Source organism: Asterias rubens, chromosome 10, assembly GCF_902459465.1.
Source record: "Asterias rubens chromosome 10, eAstRub1.3, whole genome shotgun sequence".
NCBI classification, from domain to species: Eukaryota; Metazoa; Echinodermata; class Asteroidea; order Forcipulatida; family Asteriidae; genus Asterias; species Asterias rubens.
This window is the reverse complement of record NC_047071.1, coordinates 11,685,111-11,709,781: the sequence shown is the minus strand read 5'-3', so window position 1 is coordinate 11,709,781 and position 24,671 is coordinate 11,685,111. Positions and strand designations below refer to the sequence as shown.

Here is a 24,671-nt window from a genome sequence, read left to right as displayed (position 1 = left end):
TGATTGCTGTGGCATTTACAATGAAACATTAACGCAGTTTATCATTACTTAGACGTGCAGCGTTGACAGGACCCCCACCCCTTTGTATACCATTCCTCTATGGGGAGAAGATATCAAAAATATTCCAATAACACGACTGAATACGTAACGGAGCTTTTCGCGAATCTTTCAGAAAAGCACTGGATAAGGGTATTCAAAATTATTGTTTTTTTTTGACAAAATTAAAATATATTTATTGTCATATGACTCGATTTCTTGTTGTTGATTGAAAACATTTTAAAGTAAATTCGGTAATGTTAACGACTTCACATTTTCGTTCAAGTTCAAGCAGGTTAAAGGCAGTGGACACTATTTGTAATTACCCAAAATAATTATTAGCATAAAACTCTGGGTAACGAGTATTGAGGAGAGGTTGTTAGTATAAAACATTGTGAGAAACGGCTCCCTCTGAAGTGACATAGTTTTTGAGAAAAAAGTAATTTTCCACGAATTTGATTTCGAGATCACATGGATTTAGAATTTGACGTCTCGAAATCAACACTCTAAACGCACACAACTTCGTGTGACAAGGGTGTTTTTTCGTTCATTGTTATCTCGAAACTTCGACGACCAATTGAGCTCAAATTTTCACAGGTTTGTTATTTTATGCATATGTTGAGACACACCAAGTGAGAAGACTGGTCTTTGACAATTACCAATAGTGTCCAGTGTATTTAACAAACTATCCTAGCCCTAATAGTTACATAGATTCAAATTACGCAACGCAGACACATTTTGGGATACAACATGCCCGTAATCAAACACTAAACAAAAGGCCTTTTTTTATTATGGTATTACAGGTTAATAATTATATCCTTGCCTTGAAAGAGAGCACATTATCACCCACCTCCAATTGAGCGATAGTGATCATTTGCTAACATTTCTGGATTAAACAGCAAGTTTAAAAATGAGTCAAATAATTTGTTTACCCCGAAGAAAAAAATAATCCTTTTCCGAGTTGATACTGCCTCCATAAGTTCAGTCGCAGAGACAAAGCAATTAAACAACGATACGCGTTTTACAAATTTCGTTCAAAACATATTAATGGGATACGGCCCATCAAGCGTGGAAAAAAAGGGTCAAACAACTTTTTGAATTGCTGAAAAGTTTGTTGACCGTATCAGCTAAATATCCAGGCAAACTTACCCTGGTAATTTTACAGAAAAACATGGGCGTGGCTCTTGGGTTTTATACAAGGCAAGGTCAATACTTTTGTAAAGTGCGATACTAGTCATACATGTATACGCAGCAACTGTGGTCTCGGAGAGCTCTATACAATGCAAACAGTCGCATCCTTTCTCAATATGTAGTTCCAAGTTTTGCTTTTTTTTTCTTCTGAGAAACCAATTCAAAACCAACTTACCTCCGGAGGTCAAGCAGTCACTGCAGAGCAATCCAACGCTTTCTTGAAATGTGACGTTTCTGAGAAAGGAGAAAGAACATACGGGAACAGTTGTTTAGGTTGATATAAAATCTTGAACCTTATACTAAATTTTGAGTAAACAAAATTCTTAAACCATTTTTGTTTTTTTGAGAAAGGTAAAAGAACACGACAACAGTGACGGGCTTATTAAAAAGCTTGTACATTCTTTATAGCAGATTTTTAATTAAAAGGGTCTTGAACCATTTACTGGTAAAATGTAAAATGTTTAAAGGCGGTGGACACTATTGATAATTACTCAAAATAATTATTAGTATAAAACCTTTCTTGGTAACGAGTAATGGGGAGAGGTTGGTCGAATAAAACGTTGTTAGAAACGGCTCCCTCTGAAGTAACGTAGTTTTCGAGAAAGAAGTAACTGTCCTCGAATTTGATTTCGAGACCTCAGATTTAGAATTTGAGGTCTCGAAATCAAGCATCAGAAAGCACACAACTTCGTCTGACAAGGGTTGCTTTCATTATTATCTCGCAACTTCGATGACCGATTGAGCTCAAATTTTCAAAGGTTTGTTATTTCATGCATATGATGAGATACAGCAAGTGAGAAGACTGGTCTTTGACAACTGCCATGCAATAAGTGTCCACTGTCTTTAAGGATAGCTTGGGAAACAAAGAAACGTCCAATCTAATAGCCACTATTCCCAGCTCACCTCAACATTGTGCTCAATATGGGGCTTGGTGTTGTGTCTAGGGGGATGGGATTCAGTACGTGTTAAAGACACTGGACACTATTGGTAATTGTCAAAGACCAGTCTTCTCATTTGGTTTATCTCAACATGTGCATAAAATAACAAACATGTGAAAGTTTGAGCTCAATCGGTCGTCGAAATCGCGAGATAATAATGAAAGATAAGAAAAAAAACATGTTTTATACCATCAACCTCTCCCCATCGCTCGTTTACCAAGTGAGGTTTTATGCTGATAACTATTTTGAGTAATTACCAATAGTGTCCACTGCCTTTATGGTACGGGAACACTTGAGGGGGTGTAGGTGCCTTCTGCCCCGCATTGGGGTCGATATATAACTTATAAGTCATGTCTTTGTAACACTCCATCCTCCACAGAGGACCAAAGTAAGACAAGAAAGACTTAGCCGAGAGTCGGACGCATGGATGAAGAAAGATACTCACAGCCTACTAGCAGAAATATGGTACCAGCACAAAGTACTTCCGTACAACAAATTTAATTTATAACAGTAAATAGTTTTATACTTATCAAATTGATGTGCAATGGGCAGGACGTAGGTCAGTAACTAGCCTTTTAAAAAAACATGATTTCACGAATGAGTAATTTAATGACGTTTACTGTAAGTGTGGAAAAGTTCGTTTCCCTGTCGGTATCAGTTTAATAACGCACTTTTATCTTAAACTTCAAGCAGTGTTATCTTTTAACTTTATCCGACTATTTATAGTTTACGGTTAATCTCCTTTGATGAGCACCGTCATTATTGAGAACTTTGGAACTGCCCTCGTTGTCAGATCTTGAAAAACCCGGCCGTGTAAATTTTTTTTTTCTGTGTCCAAAATTGCCACTGCGTAGTGCTTTTTAATGGGGATTTTTTATACTTCCAAAATTCGAGAAAAGAAAGAAGAAATCCTTTAAAAAAGGATGGCAATTCTATAGTACATAAAACAAGCCTACCGTCAGTCTTTTTCTATTTTCTATGAGAAGGTTCTCACGTATAAACTCATGGCGTTAGTTTAATGGGGAATTTCTTTTTCTCCTAAAAATCGAAAAAAGAAAAAAGAAAAAAGGGAATCCTTTTTTAAGGATGGCAATTTTATAGTACAGAAAAACAAGCTTCCGGATACCAATGCCAAAACAAAAGAGGGAAAACAAAAGGTAGACATTTCCACATAAAAATTCTAAAGACTGGGACGTGCATTTATTGTGTACAAAGTCTTTCGGAAACTGTTTGTGCTTGGACAAATAAAAGATGATGAAAGAATGGTTCACATTGATGCATGTTATGTGCATTGTGCTTCGTAGGACCATGGTAGGACTACCCGTTATCATGGTACCCGCAATGACTGTCAAAATGCGAAAATAGAAAACGTCACAAACTAATGGCGATAATTAGTTTTCAATTCTGCACACAATGAACACCCCCATACGCCCATCGAGCAATTTTCCACCAACTCACAATAGATTGGACGGCAATTATGAAGTGCAAAATGTTAAATTACTTCCATTTGATGGTCCTAATGTTAATGATTCATCCCTTAACGTCAAGTCTTCGAGTCCAGTGCAAATATTATCTGAGGCAACAACAATTGCAATTTCCTCAGTAGACGTATTCCCTACGTATACATCCTCACCATGGCTGCCTCGCCTGGGTGACAATACTTCAGGAAAGAGGAAATTTTCATTAAAGGGTCTTCGTTACTTTTGTAGGACAAAAAAACACAATGTCCACAGATTTACACTAAACTTACACAGTTTGAAGATAATGATAGTAGAAAGCTTCCCTGAAAATATTACGTGCTGAGGTGCTGTTGTTTCTGGGAAATGAGTAAAACAATGTCATGAAAATAATTTTCGTCTCATGAGACGAAAATTATTTTAATCATTTACAAACGTATTTTCATGACATTGTTTTACTAATTTCTCAAAAACTACAGCACCTCAGTAAGTAATATTTGAAGGGAAGCTTTCCACTATCATTATCTTCAAACCCTATAAGTTTAATGTAAATCTATGGACATTTTGAAAAGGTACTCAAATCCTTTACAGGCACTGGACACCCTTGGTAATTGTCAAAGACCAGTATTCTCACTTGGTATATCCCAACATATGCATGAAATAACAAACATGTGAATTGCGAGAGAAAAATGGCAAAACAAACACCCTTGTCGCACGCGCTGAGTTGTGTGCTTTCAGATGCTTTGATTTCGAGACCTCAGCTGAGGTCTCAAATTCAATTCAAATGTTTTAGTGAGAAATTGCTTCTTTCTCAAAAAACTGCTGTACTTCAGAGGGAGCCGTGTCTCACATGTTTTATACACCGAATATCAGGGGGGGGGGGGGGGGGGACACGCAGAATCTCCTGCCACACCGGCGTGTGTCCGTTGTTATTTGGAGGGATAATAATAACACGACGGGTTCCGGGACTCCCCATTTTAACTTGAGCAGAGGACAGAAGGTCAAGAGTCAAAATAAATAATTGTCCCTTTACTGTAAAAAACTGTGAGACTTAAATTTTGTTCGTGTCTTTATGACTATTTAGCATTTTGCACCTCTAAAATAATTATTAGTTGGGTGGCGAAGTTTGAAATGAACTAGCGATGCCACGAGAGGGCGACATACCAATAATTATGAGAGAAGTCTGTGTTTTGAGGCGTCTGAAACCAGGCGGTTTTTGTATGATTACTAGATCGACACAAACCCGATCGAGCCTTAGACTTGGTTCCACACTTATTATGATCGTGGCTTTAAATTAGATAGGGTGCGTTCGTTTAGCTTCCCTGGGTCGACCCCGGTGTGTGGCGGTTTTTTCTTTCAGGACGAACGTGGGTAATTATCTGCACACGTTCGTCCTGGGGAAAAAAAACCGCCACACACCGGGGTCGACCCAGGGAAGCTTAACGAACGCAGCCAAAGTCTACCGATAACCAAAACATTATCGCCTTAAATAGCGCCCTCTTTTGGATTAATCCCCGCCGTATTACGATCACGAGTTATGGCGTTCGAAAGCCTATCTTTTGGAGAGTTTTTTCGTGGCTAATGCTAATAAATAAACGCGATCTCAGACTTGAAATCGAGTGTACAGTCAAGCCTCGGTTCACGATCACGACATCCAACCTCAAAACAGAGACTTGATCCACACTTTCGGCCTCAGATCTGAGGATTTGATTTCAAGGTAATTGAGTGAGGGTTGGCGATATCGACACTGTAATGCTGAGACAAGAAATGAAGTCGGGTATCTGATGCTTTGCACTCTGCCGTAATCCCAAAGTGTAATTCAACCTAAAGCAAACCGACAGTTTCATAATCCGCGAAACGAGGGAGCGTATAAGGCTATGTGATGATAGTGTTTTGGTGTAACTAGAGGTGGTATACTTATTATGTTCCTGAAAGAAAAAAAAAAAAAAAAAAAAAAAGTGAGAGTGGGGTTTAAAGCATTCGCACAACATCGGTAAACAGTATTGTCCAAAGGCCCACACTTCGTGTATCACAACTTATATATAAAATAACAAACCTGTGAAAATTTAGGCCCAATCGGTCATCGGAGTTGGGAGAAAATAACGGGAAAACCCACCCTTGTTTCCGCACGTTTCACCGTGTCATGACATGTGTCTATCCGTTATTCTCGATATCGAGAATTGATAACTGTTTTAGCGTTTTCTCAAAAAGTGAAGCATTTCATGGAATAATATTTCAAGGGAAGTCTTTTACCATTACCTTCTGTAAACCCTGTAAGTTATTTGTGAATCTGTGAACTTTTTTTCTGTTCCGAAAGTGTCCAATGGCTTTAAACAAAGCTCTTGGAATGAACCTTGCTTGGGTTTAAAAAAAAAGAGAGCCCACATGTTGTCTAAGACCAATGGGGGATTTTTGACAAAATAACTATCGAACCACGGCTTTCGGTTGGGCTCCCGGGGCCTGTCCGCCCGGCCGTTGGAAGCACTGTTAAACGACGGGTTCAACAAAAGTATAACCCGGTGTCGGTGTCAAAATAACCCAGAAATGAGTCAGACTGACGCAGAATCGAACACAAAATCCTATTTATTTAAATCCAGTTTCCAAGTCAGCTTGAGCCCGCTATGGGTCAGATCACCCCCCCCCATGAACCCGAATCCGTTTATGCATAATGTGAGACAATGTCTCTTCCATAATTGGACCTCTATGCTACCAAGAGGAGATAATTTATGTCTACCTTTTGACCGCCTTCATTGTTTCTTCGCTTCCCGCTGCCTGGTAGAGTTAACCACTGATAACCCCAAGACGCAGTTCTTTGACACAACCGTTGGTGAAGTTCAGCTTTGACCTGTGGTATTACCACCAGTGTTTTGGACAGGCCTGATTTGATGCAGACAACAGAGGGAGCCCTGCAGCTGTCGTATTGAATCTACTCACTGGTCTTTCCTGTTGGCACAAAACATCGAGAGGAATACAAATGGTTACCATTGGTTATGAATTTTTCAATATTTAAACTGCATAGCTGTTCAAACATTGTTTTTCCAGCTTCACTGATTATGAAGAACACCACTCCAAAATTATCAACATTTTTGTAAAAAAAGAACTAAATTCTTTTAATTTTGAAAAAGTGCCAGGAATTAAGGCTATGACATTTTTGTTGTTGCCATCTTCGGGTCATCATTTTCTCAACATGAATGCACTTTCAGGGTGTTATTTATCAGAGTGACAGAAGACAGGCTACTCATTCCAAGACCAACCGAAGACGTATCTTTTCCCCCAAACACCAGCTATATAAGTTCACACAACGAGACCACCACACCAGTATCACAGACTCTGTTTAGAGACACTGTACATTATTGGTAATTGTCAAAGACCAGTCTTCTTACTTGGTGTATCTCAAAATATGCATAAAATAACAAACCTGTGAAAATTTTAGCTCTATTGGTCGTCGGAGTTGCGAGTGAAAGAAAAAGCACCCTTGTCACACGAAGTTGTGTGCTTTCAGATGCTTGATTTCGATTCCTTAAATTCTAAACTTGAGGTCTCGAAATCAAATATGTTGATAATTACTTCTTTCTCGAAAACTACGTCACTTCAGAGGGAGCTGTTTCTCACAATGTTTTATACTTTCAACCTCTCCCCATTACTCGTTACCAAGTGAGGTTTTATGCTAATAAATATATTGAGTAATTACCAATAGTGTCCACTGCCTTTAAAAGTAGAATACAATGATCCGCACAAATTTACCTCGAAATTGCATGGTTTTTATTTTACTTTGCGAACTAAAATATAAATTTGACTCCCATAAATGGCTGACCGTGCAATTTCGAGGCGTGTTTGTGTGGATCATTGTATTCTACTTTTACAACATCTTTCAAACCACATGCTATTAATAACAAACGGTTACACACATTTTTCAAAGACCAACTCGACCGATCCAAGGCAACGTGTTCCTTTAATTCCATGAAAACCTTATATCTGCGCTGCAGCCCTCATCTCAATCTCAAAAATCTCCCATTGAGGGTTGCTCCAGTTGGAGCTTATCAATAATTATCCGAATCAACATCAAGAAGATCAAGACAAGCCTGGTCATGTAGAATGTCATCAGGGAACAGTAATCATTAGGCCAAATAAAAACAAATACAAGTTTATCGTCCCCTCCCTCATCCTATGTCCATTTGCTATTATTTTTTTTTTAACATTTTGTTTTCAAACAGACAAATTGTCTGTGTTTTTTAAAATTAATTTTACTTATCTAGAAACTGTTCTACATTCTACTAAAACTGAAGAATTAAATTTGTGGGCTGTTTGAATTAAAATGCTTAGAAAAAAATAACAAATAAAAGGCCCTCCTTTTTTTTGGAAAAACACGAACAATCAACTGGTATTTCTTTTTACTTGGCCTTATCTCAGACTCAAACAAGTAGGAAACCTGTTCACAGATCTCCCTTCCTTGAGAAGTGATCCTCAGATAAGACCCTACTATCTGATCGGGAGTTCAGTCAGAGAATTAATGCAATTAACTTTGACCCAATTGTAGTACGGTCAAACTTTCAGAAGAAAATAAAATCTTTGAATAATAATAATAATAATGATGATAATAACAATCACATCTAAATCTCTTTGCGCTTTGAGATGAAAAAAAGAGAAGTTAAAGCTAGGTAATACGACAAGAAGAAGTAAAAGCTAGGTAATACGACAAGAAGAAGTTAAAGTTAAGTAATAGAGACAAGAAGAAGTTAAAGTTAAGTAATAGAGACAAGAAGAAGTTAAAGTTAAGTAATAGAGACAAGAAGAAGTTACATGAAGGGAAATTGTATAGATGAAACAGAGAGAAATACTAAAAGCTATTGCAAAAATAAACGTTTTCTATTTAAGCTTTTTCTTAAATGGATTCACTGTTTGCAACTGTGTAATGCTGTCCGGAAGACTATTCCATAATTCTGCTGCTGCTGCTGCAAAAGATCTGGGGTGGATTTCACAAAGAGTTAGGGCTAGTCTTATCTCGAGTTAAGACCAGTTACTCGTCCTAACTTAGGACTGTCCATGCAATTTGTATATCTCCCAGGACTAATCCTAAGTAGGAATAGCCCTAACTCAAGTTGTGAAATCGACCCCAGGGGTCGATTTCACAAAGGTAGTCCTAACTTAGGACTGGGTCGATTTCACAAAGGTAGTCCTAACTTAGGACTAGTCCTATAAGCAATGCTAAGAGATAGGACTGGTCCTAAGTTAGGACCAGTAACTCATCCTAACTTAGGACTGGTCCTATCTCTTAGCATTGCCTAGGACTAGTCCCAAGTTAGGACTACCTTTGTGAAATCCACCCCTGGCCCCATAAAATCGTAGTGAAATAGTGAAAGTCGCGGGACATACTAAGGGAGACTTGGATATTGAGAGGATACGAACTTGAGATAAGTTGGGCCCAAACCTTGCATTATGTTAATGAAACTTGAAGGGACATAATGACATTGTTGATTGATTAATCGGGGTCAGTCTAAACATTAGACACGTGTTGTGCATCGACTTGAATACATTCCAGGCCCCCCTTCCCGGATAATAATTGAAATGAGTTTCAACTTTCCCACATTTTGTTTCTGAGTGTATCTTTTGTTTCAGAGTTCTGTTTTACTGAAAAGCCATTTTCACTTTGTGATGGAGTATGGAATTACAACTGGAACACTTAACCCCATGTCATGGAGATATAACTAAACGCAGTTGTCAACTGCTCTGTATGGAAGGGAGAGGGTAGGACACCGTAACATAACACGAAGAGAATTTCAATGTGCAGGCCACGTAAAGAAGAAAAGAAAAAAAAACCCAGCTTATTCGTCCCCGCCCTTTTTTAAAGCCGCACCGTTTTAAATTTCATTTAAAAAATGTTGTCCACAAAAAAAGACTCAAAATTTTCATGAATGTTTTCGCGTCATCTTTGCACCATTCTTTCGACGACTAATCTATTTTACCAATATTTTAGACTAGCTCTTTCCAACTTTGACAATAAACCTCCAAAGGCCTAACCCTCTTGACACTGTTATTCTTGGACCATCAACAGGTGTTTTTTTCTTCTTGGCCTTTGCGTTCCTTCCACTTCAGGTAGTCACTAATTAAGTTCACCACCGAGCCCAGCCCAAGGAACAAAAAAAAAAAACATACACAAGATATACCGACAGACAACACAATTTTATTCAATTGGAAACTTGATTGATTATTTTTGTTCAGACGAATTATTTATTTGTTACAGTACACGTGAACACGAAATTGGTACTCGAGAAATAAGTCCACCATGAAGCCAATTGGCAAAACACACAAGGTACACCGACAGAATTGTTTCATTTGGAAACTTGTGTATACATTTCCTTTCAGACGAATTATTTATTAGTTGCCATAGTACACGTGAAAACTAAATAGGTATATTATATAGTATAGTGTAATCAGGCTTCCTAGTGTTAATCAACACAGTAAACGCCAGTATCCTATATACACGTAAATACAATTCTATTGGTAATTAATACACTATAGTTTGGCACTCTAATGAGGCACTGATGAATTAATAGGAGGTCAATGGTGTATTGTTTCAGAGTCACTGACACGAAGTGCAAATAAAGGCTGCCATTATTCAAGAACACGTTTTATAAGTCAACACAATGGTTAGCAAAAATCCCAACAACAGAGGGCTCACTTCGATTATTACTGTAAGTTCATACAAGGGGGTCCGTTTTGGCGGTTACCAATAAATGTTTCGGTCATTGGTCAGTGTTTAACACATTGCCTAGTCAATCGAAACAGTGGATGGTTACGCCCGCCAAAACGCACCCAAAGATAATGCGTAGTACAAGGGGCTTGACCTATGACCTCATATAAATCCACAACAGTAAATTGAGCGAAGATTAATCTTGGGTAAGTCAGCTGTTTAAACACATTATTTAAAACCCAGCAGTGATGGCTGTTCAATTGCGGATAATTATTATAATATTTCCATTGCCTTTTCGACCACATTTTACACACTTATCAGTTCGTATGTATTGATACCCTAAAGTTGACCATGCCATTATTTCATAGAGGGGGTGTCAATCAACACCGGACAGTAAATTGGTTGGAAGAGGTCAAGACATGTCAAAATCCGTCAGCATCATTGGTGCAGAAAATCGGTTTGTCAAAAATGGCACTGGTGTTAGATGAAACAAAATTACAAAACTTAATTTCTTTCGGGGCCTGAACATTTGATGAAAAGGCGAACACAATTATAGCAACAAAGAAGAAAGAGGCAATTAATTTGCTCTCCACTTTGTCGTTGACAGTGTGCATCCCTGTTTTGTGACGTCATGCCCCACCTCCAATCTACGTGAGCACGGAGCATGAAGGAGGCTTGAGTATGACATTTGCCGATCTGGAAAAAAACAAAACCCACGCCGCGGAAAAAAAAAATACGAGAAGACAAAAAGAAGGAGGGGGGGGGGGGGGAGTGGGAGTAGGTAGACCAATCAGATGAGCATCCGATTAATGTGATAGCCAGATTGAACAACGTGACATTATGCTTTTCCCGCAAATAGACTGCTGTGTCATGTAGCAGATTTATTTTGCGTGCCCCCGTCGTTTAATGAACAAACGCGTGCGTAAGAAAGAACGAAAAAAGAAGAATAAAAACAACAAAACTAGACATGTGACATTTAAATTAAACACGTTTGAAACATGTATAGTATACAATGTGCTCGTCAAGGTATTTACGACTATAACAAGATTCAATTGTTCGTGAAATAGATTTTGCCCAAAGCAAAACTTATGGTTAAGACGAATGATTGCATTTGTACAACCTTTTTCTAAATGTCAATTACGGAGATAATTTGCCTTCAGAGAAGAGTTCATTTGAAAAAAAGTTAATTTGAAACTAAATGAACTACCATAAGTAGAAGGTATTGTACAGTACTGTAATTCTCGTTAAAGGAGTAGTACAAGTCTCAATGTATAAACTCAAGTAAATTTCACATAGGGTTTCAGCAGGACTCAAATGTGCATGTTGTTTATTCCCAAAATAAAATCACACTGATTTAAGTTTCAAAATATGCATTCAAATAAATATAGGGTTGCGCATTTATCATGCTTGTCATGGATAAGAAGCACCCGAACCCAAAACACTAACATCAGCTCCAGAAAGGTATACAACAATCATTTACTACAAAGGTTTCAGAAAACACAACAAAAATAACTCGTATCGCAATGTCAGTATATAATTAAAACAACCCCAAACTGGGCGAAATTTCACGAAGCCAGCCGTTGATTTTCAAACTCATCCAAACTTAGGATTAATCTTTGGACTTAGGACGAGTTAGATTCCGTATCCAAACGCGTATGACGCATTGAACCCATCCTAAGTTAGGACTCGTCACTCGTCCTAATATGAGATAGGATTGTTCCAAGGGTTACGTAGTAAGCAGTAAGCTAAAAAAAAAGTGTCGAACAGAAAAATATTGCTTGGCAAAACTGGGTACCAGCAAAAACGTCCGTTTATGTTTACATTGTTGCAACTGGTGCCCCACTCAATTTTCGCTGAGCCCAGACAAAATTGTCAAGTAGAATTTTCTGATAAAACAGCCCTTAGGAAATTGAGCCCAGATCGAGGGTTCATTTCTACGATAAGAATAACGGGAGTTATATCACCTCTATCCGGAGATACATACGAAGTTGCAGCGTATGCCCCTGCGTGTCAATTTACGGGCAAACACCGTTCGACCGTCACACAACGTGATATTTATTACATCTCCTTCAACAACAGAAATCTATAAAAATACATCAAAATATATCACACCTCAGCCTCACGCTCGCCTGACAATGAAGCACTTCACAATTTTACAAGATATGGGGGGGGGGGGGGTGCACAAACTACGAGACCCCCTCTGACGTACCTCCATGCTCTTTCTACGCCACTAATGGGATTAAAAGGTACACTTACGGTGTCAAATTATCTCTGAAATCGCTCATGATTTGCAACTTTCTCATCTCACTCTCTCTCTCTCTCTCTCCCCCCTCTCTCAGTTTTGTGTCGTCAAAGACAGTTGATCTTACCCCGTGGGAGGAAAACTGGCTGATACTGAATCTTTTCTACACAGCAAAATCTGAAGGATTATACACAATCTTGACAGATTGTTTTTTCTTCCCTGATCTGTTAGAGGAGGGAACAGATTTCATATCAGATATAACTCAAAGGGGTATTTTTTCAAGCTCTTATTAATACATCACAAAAAAAGTCTTCATATGCGAATGATGTTTGTTTATAGGCTATGTTATTATTACATTTATGTTTAAAGGCCATAGAGTGAACTTCATAAACAGTTAAAGGCAGTGGACACTATTGGTAATTACTTAAAATAATTATTAGCATAAAACCTTACTCGGTAACGAGTAGAGAGAGGTTGGTAGTATAATACATTGTGAGAAACGGCTCCCTTTGAAGTGACGTAGTTTTCGAGAAAGAGGCAATTTTCCACGAATTTGATTTCGAGACCTCAAGTTTAGAACTTGAGGTCTCGAAATCAACCATCTGAACGCACACAACTTCGTGTGACAAGGGTGTTTTTTTTTTTCATTATTATCTCGCAAGTTCGATGACCGATTGAGCTCAAATTTTCATAGGTTTGTTATGTTATGCATATGTTGAGATACACTAACTGTGAAGGCTAGTCTTTGACAATTACCAATAGTGTCCACTGGCTTTAAGTTTTTATTATCCCCTATGACTAGTCCTTAGTTAGGACGTCCTAATTCTTTGTGAAATCAACGCCCGGATACCTCTGGCAATTGTGTACCCCAACATTATATGCATAAAAATGCTTTCACTCTATGAAGCATTATTATAATTATTGCAATTGGACAAAATGCGTGTGCAATACTGAAATGTCTGGGGAGAACGTTCACTTCATAAACAACTATCTTTCGTTATCCATGGGAGACTACGATGTTAACATTTTCAGCATTTCGGGGGGGGGGGGGGAAGCTGCTTTCTTTCTAAACACCATTTTCGATCAGCCCTTCTGATGTGGCCCTACGTCTACAAACTGTGCGGCCCTACGTGCCGAATGCAAAATATAACAGTTTCAATGGGGCTTCAATTCTGAGCATGAACAACACTTCTAGTGCCGAGTCAGACACACTTCAACATAATTGCTTCTCTGTACCCTGGAGTTTAGAAGATCGTGATAATGTATGATGATTATAACTACAGAGTACCTATACTACATTGCTTGAGGGTCATGATGGTTCCAAGGGAAAACAAAACTCTTAATATTAAAAAATAATTCACACTGACCAGGGATACTTCATTAAAAAAGTGGGTCAGATATATACAAAAAACCATTTTATTTTTGTAAGACGCCGAAATCCACCAAATGTAGGTGCTCAGTGCGCAGGACCACTTAAACAGTTTCACTGAGATCATCAGAGGGTTTGGTCAGCAGCCAAATATAACCCCAATGTTTGCAAACTTGTAGCCCCGTTTTTCCCTTTTCCTTTGACGAGAACATTTTAACCACATCTCTCCAACATATTCATGGAACCACTCTTGAAGGACAGCGCCATATATATAAGCATGTTTAAAAAGTGGGTACAATATTTGTGTTCAACCTCTATATATTTGTTTGACAGTGTACAAACCGATCAACAATCACACGACACACACACACACAATATCGACTATTCTCTTCACACACAATCGGTGCATGATTTCTTGGCACCAAGTTAATGCAGATTTCGCGTGTATTCGAACGGTTTTCGGTAACCAATTGCCTATTCACCTTATTCACCTGACGTCATCATCATATTAATGAATGATCTTGTTGGCACCATTTACGAGTGGTTTCGTTCGGATCGATCGCTACGGCTCTGAATATCGCCAGAGAAGGCGAAAAGCCATATTTTTAGCGTTGTCGTTGCAGCCAAAAGCCATGGCGTAGCCGTAGTCGCTCGATACGCGCACCATGTAGTTGGCAATGCGCACTTCGATTTTCAAAATGGCAGACCGTTGGCAGAAAGTATCATGTTGTGACGTAATTACCAGGGGTTCAATACATTGCAACGAACCAATGTGTACTTGAACGTGTCCCATTCGAACACACGCGAGACTTCCACAACCTTTTAAATTCAACATAACACACACTCTTTCAACCTCGAAATTCCACATACATGTACATTATCAAGAGCTGTCTTTCGCGAGCGAACAAGTAATCCTTGCTGGGGGAAATGACGCGGCGATATCGACCACCTCTGAGAACGAGGTTACAGATGGTTTCGGTCGAATCAAGCGACTTTGACTTCAACGCGACTTTAAACGAAAACCAAGCTGATATGGGGTGAGCTATATAAGTCAATATTGCTATGTGTCACTATTTCAGTAGACTTGACTCTAGTCTCAACCCGTGAGAGTCATTTTTATTTCCAATCCCCTCGCCTAACGTCAGAAAACTTTTGCGCGGCCGGTGTCAGATGTAATTGTGTCCGCCTTGCAATACTGTCCGCTCCGGACACTTTTGCACCTGCAATCGTGTCCGGGGCTATGCAAACACAGTCCAGTGGACATGTACATGACTGTACATGCATATGTGCGCGCGCAAGCGAGCATGCATAGCTTGTAAAAAAAATGGCGAACGTGTTCCGTCGACCAAGGGTGTTTTATTTGCACGGGGGCGGACACAATTGCATTATGCAGCAGCGTCCGGGCGGACACGATTGCATATGCACAACCGCTCAGCGGACATTATTGCATATGCAATAATGTTCTCCGGATAGTATTGCATAGAGGACATAACTGCATGCGACATCGGCGTCCCCCAAACTGTGTGCATGCTGCAAAACAAAAGCCACAGTTTGACGTTGACGGCGCCCTGCTACACGGCTTGTTTACCATAGTTTGCACGAGAAAGTGACTTGAATTTCTTCCCACATGCTTGAATCAAGTCCACTGCATCAGCTGTTAAAAAGAGTCCCCAGGGCATAACAATGATGCCCAGCTGTAAATGATTTACATCCGCGCGCCCTCAAGGTTGATATCCTCATCGCAAATTCAATTCACTATTTCCTCATTCCCGTTTAACGAGGTGGGATTTCGGCGCCGTTTCTTGTGGCTGCATTACGGTATCAATCGTTGTCTCCTCACCCGGGGTACAAGGACAGACCGCGTGTTCTTTTGTATAAAATTAAAAGGACATATCAAATTCAATTTGTGTGATTTTTTTCATTTTTCAATAGGCTGAGCCATAGTCCTCATGTAAGTGTAGAGCAATTTACAGTTCTTTAATTCCCTCGTTAAAATTGTACAGGTTACCATTATTTGAAACCCTTCTATCCATGCAAACTGTCAACATCAACATCCGATGACATTATTTTGAGAAAACTGGGTATGTTCATTTTTGCTTTGGTTTGTTTCTTTGCACAGCCCAGCGTGCAGTCTATACTATGGCACCCTGGGTAGGCCTACACAATGTTTTTATATTTTTTTTTATTCCCCCACTTTTTCTTCTGTTTTTTGTTTGTTTCCCGTTTAATAAAAGCTGTGGCAATTTTCTCTCGAGAGGGCATCAATACGGCATGCTGCCCTTAAAGACACTGGACACTATTGGTATATTGTCAAAGATTCACAGTTAGTGTATGTCAACAGGTGCATAAAATAACAAAACCTGTGAAAATTTGAGCTCAATCAGTCGTCGAAGTTGCGAGATAAAAATGAAAGAAAAGAAAACACCCTTGTCACACAAAGTTGTGTGCGTTCATATGCTTGATTTTGAGACCTCAAAATTCTAAATCTGAGCCTCGAAATCAAATCCGTGGCTTCAGTGGAAGCTGTTTTTAACAATGTTTTGTAACTATCAACCTCTCCCCATTACACGTTACCAAGTAAGGTTTTATGATAATAACTGTTTTGAATAATTACCAATAGTGTCCAGTGCCTTTAAGATAGCGAGGCTGAAGCATCAGGACCGCAATGTCATATTCTGCCTATACCGTTAAGCATAAGCGTATTTCACAGGTTAGCAAAATATTAGGCGGCCATCTTGTTCGCTCACCATGGATTTGTTACTTCGTTCATGTTAATACAGTTAGCATCGAAATGTTTAGTGTGCTTACGGTTAGCAGCGCTATGAAATCGAAATCGAATTGTAAGCACAAACTAGGTCGGCAGCGCACTGGAATTGGGCCCCGTTAATCTGAATGTTTCAGTCTGCATTCTTACCGCGTCATCATCCTGTTGCTATTACCATGTTTTCCCCAGAGTTAACTCCCAGCCACATTTATGTTCTGATGGAAGTATCGACTTGTCCGTATGCTAACCCCCTTAATTGTGTTTGTGCGATTACAATAATCCAATAGCTCGTGTTAAAGCTGTCTAGTGTTTTACTTCGGCGTCAGTTTTTGTCTAAATAAAAGTTTTTTCCATTCTGTTTAGATGTATGGTCTGAAGGCAGCAGACAGAACATTTTATTTTTTGAGAAACCTAAAACTTTGAGTCACTGTACCACTTTTTGCATATGCTCGAGCCCTTGCCCTATCCGATCTATATTAGTTGAGTTTTTTTTTTTTATAAGTGAGCTCCCCCACAGCATTCAGTTTTATTAGTATCTCTTTCAAATTACAATTTTTTACAGGATACACGCGGTCTGATCAAATCAATATATTAGACTCAAATAAATGTTAGAATTAAGTTAAGGAGAGCCTATTTCCACTCCACTTAATAGCAGCCGGTCTTTGAACATCGCAGTTCAGGCAAAACAACTTCGCATGACTGTGGTTAATGCAAACTACTTTTGTTTCTATGTTGTAATGTAGGATTTTAAACTTTGCATGGTGGAAATACGATATAGAAAGATCTGCGGTAACACCATGTAATGACTATCTCTAATGAGTTGGGGTGGTTCTAAAAAGAACCGTTGGTTTCAACTCGACGTTTCGATCAGTATGCTCTGATCGTCTTCAATGTTGTTGTTTTGGTACAATTTTGCACACTGTAATTTTGATTTTCACTAACAGTGGGTGGTTTCTTTTAGATGAGTTAACCCAAATAGCAAATTGTTTTAAATTCATGTATCCCTGTCCAAAATTTACCCAGATCCCGGAATGCAGGAGGCCTGACCGTAAAAGAGTCAGGCTGACCCGACAACTTGAAAAAAAGAGAGGATTTTCAGCTCCGATTCTTCGTGAGTTTGACACAGATTCCAAGTCACACTACCCAGACATACCTGGAGCACGCTCTTAAAAATAATTTTAGCTCGACTTCTTCGTCAATTTAACGACTTACTCAAGGGTCATTTTGACACAGATACCGAGCCACATTGACCCCAAAGGGGTGAAGACCACTGGGACACAGAGCAGGGTTAATTTTGACCCGGAAGCTCCCTTAGTGTGTACATGCGCGTTAGTAATCGAACATTCGTATCGTACTTCTTTCATCACATTTTATCATTCAATTGTCTTTTCACAAATATTTACCACCGATTTATAACTCAGACATCTCATCTATGTTTACTCGATAAAGCATAGCATCAAATAACATTCGAAAAACTCAATCTCCCAAAATTATACATCACGTACTCTACACGAACAAATATTTCCCCATCTATTTCAAAAACTTTTGGTCTCAAGAAACAGGCGTCCGCAACTTACATGTCAAAAACAAATCACATCAAGTGGCTTACTTCTCTAGACAAAAAAAAATATCTATCGCAGTTTTCATAAGTCGATAAGCAGAAATTATTTGTTTAGCACAATTAAGCAGCGAACCAGTCACACGATAATGCAGCCAAACGTGGCTGGTCATCAGCCAAGTTTACCAACATTAGTGTTTCTGCCAAAGAAACGTATTCACACCCATGTTAGGAAACTATGATTGTTACCTCACCCACCTTCAAGGGTTTGGGTAATTTGTGTTAGGACACAAAACAATTTGTCACAGATCTACCTTAATTTTACACGGTTTGGAGATAATAATGGCACGAAGCTTCCCTTAAAATATTACTTGCTGAGATGCTGTCATTTTTGAGGTGAGGTAAGTTATATTACATACATCTTCAAGTCACGACCAAAACCCTTACAGGCAGTGGACACTATTGGTAATTACTCAAAATAATTGTTAGCATAAAAACTTACTTGGTTACAAGTAATGGAGAGCTGTCGATAGTATACAATATTGTGAGAAACGGCTCCCTCTGAAGTAACGTAATTTTCAAGAAAGAAGTAATTTTCCACAACGTTTAATTTCGAGACCTCAGATTTAGAATTTGAGGTCTCGAATTCAAGCATCTGAAAGCACACTACTTCGTGTAACAAGGGTATTTGTTCTTTCATTATTATCTCGCAACTTCGACATCCAATTGAGCTCAACTTTTCACAGGTTTGTTATTTTATGCATATGTTGAGATACACCAATTGAGAAGACTGGTCTCTGACCATTACCAATAGTGTCCACTGCCTTTAAAAGAGGACTCTATCTATTGACGATTGGGTCCACCGGACACATATTTTACTTGTTGTCCCCTTTGAGCATGCCCCACGGCGACCCCGAAATAATACATGAATGATGCAGAATTGCAATTGCATAAATAAGTTTGCTATCACATAGGAGTTATAATTTACAGTTTCTTTTCCAAATTAGGCATATTGTGATGAATAGTGGAGTGCTCAAGCGGTGCTACGGCAACCGTTTATAACCTTTCTGGAGTTTTGTTGGTTGCCATGGAAATAATCATATCCTTGTCATGAGGTGCCCACGCAAAAAAAAAACCCAAAGACAGTGATCAGCAGTATTGTTGAACTATTATTGATTGAACTAGTACATTCGTCATTATATTATGTTTGTAACAGGTAAAGCATGCTCCATGCTCTTTTTTCGTTTCAATAAACTTTAGTCATTTCTATTAACTAATTATTTTGATAAATCGAGCGCCCTCCACGTCAAGTTTCGTGTGCTTCAATAATTGCATTCTATGAAGACGGCTCTAACGTGTGCCTCGTCTCCGTCTTCACTTTTACAGATACAGAGAATAAGATAGGAGATTGCCGGTTCTTCAGAACAGCGTAACGAGCCTTAATTTATGAGTGTCACGTGTTCAAGAAACAGAGGGGAAAAAACAATTAAGAGCAAACACCCTTCCTTAAAAATCGTAACATTTGATTAAACGGTCGTTTATTGTCAAGCACTAGTTCCTAAAGAATATAAGTACCAGAAACAGAGCAGAACTTAAAGCAAACTCTTGTCCCATAATTAAACATCGAACTTACAAATGGGCAGTCGTCAAAACTGTTAATGTCATGAAGGTTTTTTAAATGATTCATTCTGTTTGAAAACAGCAAAGGGTAAAACGAGCAGTTTTAGAGAGAAATGACTTACTGCGAGCAATCCACGAATGGCAGTGCAATGAGTTAAGCCCATTACAGACTAATTGCAAAATGGTTTAATGTTTCGTTCATTTTATTAGTGATCGTTAAAGAAGTGCCGTTTAGCGAGCAATTCTATTTTCGAGTTTGGCATGATTTACCGACTTCTCAACCACACAGTTCTCTATCTCTAGACGTAAGTGCCATTCATAAACTTGCTAAAGTTGCCGCATTCAGCATTTTTGTTTCATTATCTCATGCCACAATGTTAAAATGAAATAGTTCATCATATTTCTAACAAAGGACACCGTTTTACATAATTATTATCATTGCAGACGATTTAAGCTGAACTGGCTCTGTAAACGATGTGCCGGGTCAAAAACGAACCGGTTTCCTGGTCCCATGTAGACTTGACTCAAGTCCCTATCTCCCCCCGCCCCCAAACCTGGGACCACAACAGCTACATTTTGACGGCGGATAAGCTTAAGAGACCTCTCGCACGAGAACGGGACTTGAATCAAGTCTACACCCATGGGGCATGATCTTTAGCAGCATCCGAATTGGCGGCTACAGCTACGGCTACGGGTGTTGCTAAGGACGTCCTATACTTCTAGCCAAAGCCGTAGCTGTAGCCGCTTATTCGGACACGGCTTATGTATGGGTCAAGTTGACCAGTAAACTAGTTAAAATTGGTAAAGATTGAATGCTTGGCACGGACTGTGCTCTACGCATAAACGCACACAACCCATGATGGACTCCTAGATTTCCGGCCCCAGAGAAACAGTTGCGATCTCAGACTTGTTACTTTAAACAAAATGAACTTCAGCTTGTTGTGTTTGCCCCAGAAAATTTGCTTGGATAACTGATTAAAAAAAAAATAATACGTGACACTCAATTCAATTCAATTTCAGGTTCAACTCGCATGCACTACTGACCACCGCTAAGTGAACAAAGCATGATTCGATTAGGTAAGCTTTTACCACACAAAGTAAACAGTTGACCTATTTGGTCAACCTGCATCGCTCAAAAAGTGCCCTGCTGATATGTTCCCACCCTCGGTTCTCTCAAGTAAAATAACTATCTGGCATTAGTTGTTTACCCAAACAATAAACGTGATTACAATTACATGTACTGGGTAAATTGAAGCTGTATATTTTACACTTTACTCTCGATCTTAAAAAGAAAAAGTGCAAACTTGCCAAGGAGTTGACAGTTCTTATGTACAATGCACTTTCCTAAATATGTACAGCGTGACTAGACACTGCAATTACTGGGGTGTTAAATGGATTCCTCATGGTATCCATATGCGACAACACCAGCATGGTTTTATTTAAACCCATATATCGTTGGTATACCGTGTCGGTACTGTCACATCGCTGCCAAGAGAATCAATTTAACACCCCAGTTTTTGCAGCGTAAGTCAACTCATTATTTTGTGTCTACTACAAAATATGGGGTGTTAAAATTTACACCAGGGTCGTTGTTACACATACCGAAGAGAGAACCACAATTAACGTCATAGGGTGTTTAAATAACACAAATTAATTGTTTTCTTTGGCAGAAAGAAGTGTTATTTTTAACACCATGGTGTACACTTGGATTCTCTCTTTTGTATATATAGTGTGACAACACCCATTGTGTCAATTTTAACACCAAAGTTTTTGCCATGAGTGTGTGTGGAAAAGAAAACTGTACATCCATTTTGGCCCAACTCCTCCCACCACAGTGGCTTGGCACTTTAATTTACATAATAAATTACACCAATTTATTTAGAATTGCATTAATATATTCTACGTGGTTGAAGTACATGTCCGGTCCCTCCTCGTTTTGGCGTGGCTTCCCAGGTTGAACACCAGGAAAATGTACGGATTGACGGCGGAGTTTGACACGGCAAAGGTGCCGAGCACGGCGTAGACATTCTGGTTGATTTGAAAACCCTGGCTGTACGAGCGGATGATCTCCACGATGAAATAAGGCGACATGCACGTCATGAAGACGATAATGATGACGGTGGACATGGTGAGTGTTTTATTTCGTGCTTTATTCATCAGCGGGGACGCCGTCACCCGCATGTTCAATCGATCGCCGTTGGAGTAAACGGCCGTTGTCTTGATCGAGTTGCTAAAACTAGACCCAGCGGAGGCGCGAATCCAAATCTTCTGAGTGATCCTGATGTACGCGATGAGAACGACGAAAAAGGGTACGATAAAATCCACCACGGCCGCATAGGTGATGTAGGCCACCCTCCAGGATAACACCGGTGCTGGGAAGAAGGTTGTGCATGTCTTGGAGCCACGGGTGTCCTTCTGGTACCAGATGAACATCTGAGGGATGGAAAAGAGCAGAGCGCACGACCAGGCTATTGTCAGACCCATCCTGACTGAGTAGCCCTTCTTCAAGGGGCTCCTGACGGCTTGATGCCTGTCAACTGCTAAGAGCACGACGCAATTGCTCGAAGCGATCAGGCTCACGCTCTGCATAAACATGACGAGTTTACACAAGACATTACCCGCGTACCACACATCGTCTTGGAGTTCCAAAATGGCGCTCACCAGCACGTTGAAGATACAGACGCACATATCTGCGATCGAGATGCCGAACACGATCTTGTGAAGACGAGATTTCCTCCGGCGAAACAAACACAGCCAGATGAAGACGAGCGAGTTGCCGAAGCTCCCAACGCCGAAGAGGATCCAAAGGGTGACGATCCTGGCCTGGGCTCCGTACGGTAAATCGTCATCGGCCACCTCGGTTTCATTCGATGTCCACCCCTGCCAAGTGGTAGTGTAGCCACTAGCCTCAGGTAACGGGGCGTCAGTCAACAGTTTATAACTCATCTTGAAGTATGGGTTGGCTGTTTCCTCATCGTATTACAAACAATCCACAGACAAACCTCACTTTTCGGATGGTATCAGTTCAATCTGAGGAACAATATAAAACAATGTTACATTGATTACACTTTAAGGCTATATGGTGGAACAAGTCTGTAGGCCCATGTTTTGTTTTTGAAAGGGCAGGGGCAGCAACATTTTTTTCTTGGGTGAAGGGCACCCTATGAGGAAAATGTAAATTTCTGCGGGAGCATTTCAAGAGCAGCAATGCAATGACGAGGGGGCAATGAGGAAATCATCTCCGTTGCCTCTGTGAAAACACTAAGTAAGGCATTAAGTAAGGTTTGCGGTGACATCATGTAAACATCTCTTAAGTGTATTGGTAGATCTGGGTGCAAACCTGTATACATCATCAACTAGGCCTATACGTATAAGGTAAAAGTAACTAGAACTGCAACACACGTCCTTACCACTGTGGACCTCTTTTCACATTGACACCAATAAATGCAAGTCTGAATAAGTCACACATACACGCGTGCGTCAGGACTGAATAAGTTGAACTAGTAACTGCCATTGAGTGACGGACAATCAATCGTTTTAGGTTCGTGACTCTCATACCATTCCTGCTTAATTAATGCATTTATACCTCCTCTTGACTTAGTAATTCTATCTGAGCCTGCAATTGAACACGCTGAAGAAGGTCTACATGGAATTATTAGGGCATGCACCTCGTACAAGTTTGAAGGATATTTGTATGTAAATAAAGCATTGTTGTCGGGTAGCCGGGGAAAACAAAACGGATGTTTATTTTAATATACACGCAATGCGTAGTCATTGGTCTGTGTGGTATCTCGAATCAGGGAACAATTTCATAGAGATACTAAAACACCAAAATAGCATAGCACAACAAAAAAATAGCTTAGCAAAACCACATTTATGCTTACCAGAAAACGGTTACCAGCCAAACTATTTGTAAAATTTGTGACTGGCTTCCTGCCAATTTCTGCTAAGCAGACAATATTGTTAAGAATTTCTGTCTGCTCTAAGCGGCTCTATGAAATTTGACACAGGGCTCAATAAGGTTTAACAGAGCTGCTTAAACAGAGAGCTCAAGCAGAGATTACAATGCCTAACAATTTTCTGCTAAGCAGATATGAGCAAGATACCAGTCGCAAATTGCACTTGTGGTAAGCAGAATTTGTTTATGCTAAGCCATTTTGTTTGCTTAAGCAGCTCTATGAAATTGGGTCCAGGTATTGACTGCGGACAAGTTTGCCAGCATGCCACTTAAACGAGAAGGCTTTTGGTCACGTATCGACCACTCTGCCTGGCAAGCTTACAGAGGAACATCCTTTTAGCCTCGTAGCATAACTTACGGGCATAACTCGTTGGAATAGATGGGATGTGACAATGTGGCTCTAGCAGTATACAACCCCGGGTATGAAAGGATGCCACTTTGCAGCAAATTGGGCACAATTTCTTCTCATTGAAAAGGTCGCTCCTATATTTTCTCAGGTGTGGACCGGAAGGGGGTGCAAACATGTTCCGATCTGAATATATCGCCTTGCGAGAGGCAAAATGTTCCCTGTACATTGGAGTTTGCCCGATTTTTCTTTGTAAGGATTCCCTTCTTTGAATCGATTTAGAAGAACACCATAATTCCCCACCGAAAAGCACTACAATAGTGGAACTTTGATGTATAGAACACAAAAAGGTTGCCCCGGGTAAAAAATATGCCATTCATCAGCAGCAAAGTGGGCAAACTTTCTTCCGATTAAAAGGTAGCTCCTATGTTTTGTCAAGTAGACCGGTAGGGTGCAAACATTGGGGAAATATCGCCGTATACATGAGATGCCCGGTATTAT

At 39.7% G+C, this 24,671-nt stretch overlaps 2 protein-coding genes across 2 annotated transcripts in view; both read right to left on the bottom strand.

Moving 5' to 3' along the window:
• Positions 1-6,559, bottom strand: part of LOC117295821 (rRNA N6-adenosine-methyltransferase ZCCHC4-like) — a gene marked incomplete at its 3' end in the record, with an annotated part of 40,440 nt that extends 33,881 nt beyond the window's left edge. Inside the window, 2 exon segments of the mRNA XM_033778587.1 lie at positions 1,403-1,461; positions 6,357-6,559. Coding sequence (XP_033634478.1) covers positions 1,403-1,461; positions 6,357-6,373 — 76 coding nt within the window.
• A 12,478-nt stretch (positions 6,560-19,037) lies between these two features.
• LOC117295290 (cephalotocin receptor 1-like) lies at positions 19,038-23,291 on the bottom strand. Its single transcript, XM_033777847.1, has 2 exons — positions 23,277-23,291; positions 19,038-22,896 (listed from the first exon to the last, which is right to left on the bottom strand). Exon 2 carries the CDS (start codon positions 22,810-22,812, stop codon positions 21,766-21,768), a length of 1,047 nt encoding a protein of 348 aa, XP_033633738.1. The 5' UTR covers positions 22,813-22,896; positions 23,277-23,291; the 3' UTR covers positions 19,038-21,765.
• Between the last annotated feature and the right edge of the window lie 1,380 nt (positions 23,292-24,671).

Excerpts from the sequence above, each read along its gene's own strand:
- LOC117295290 (XM_033777847.1), bottom strand. The coding sequence starts at position 22,812 with ATGAGTTATAAACTGTTGACTGACGCCCCGTTACCTGAGGCTAGTGGC.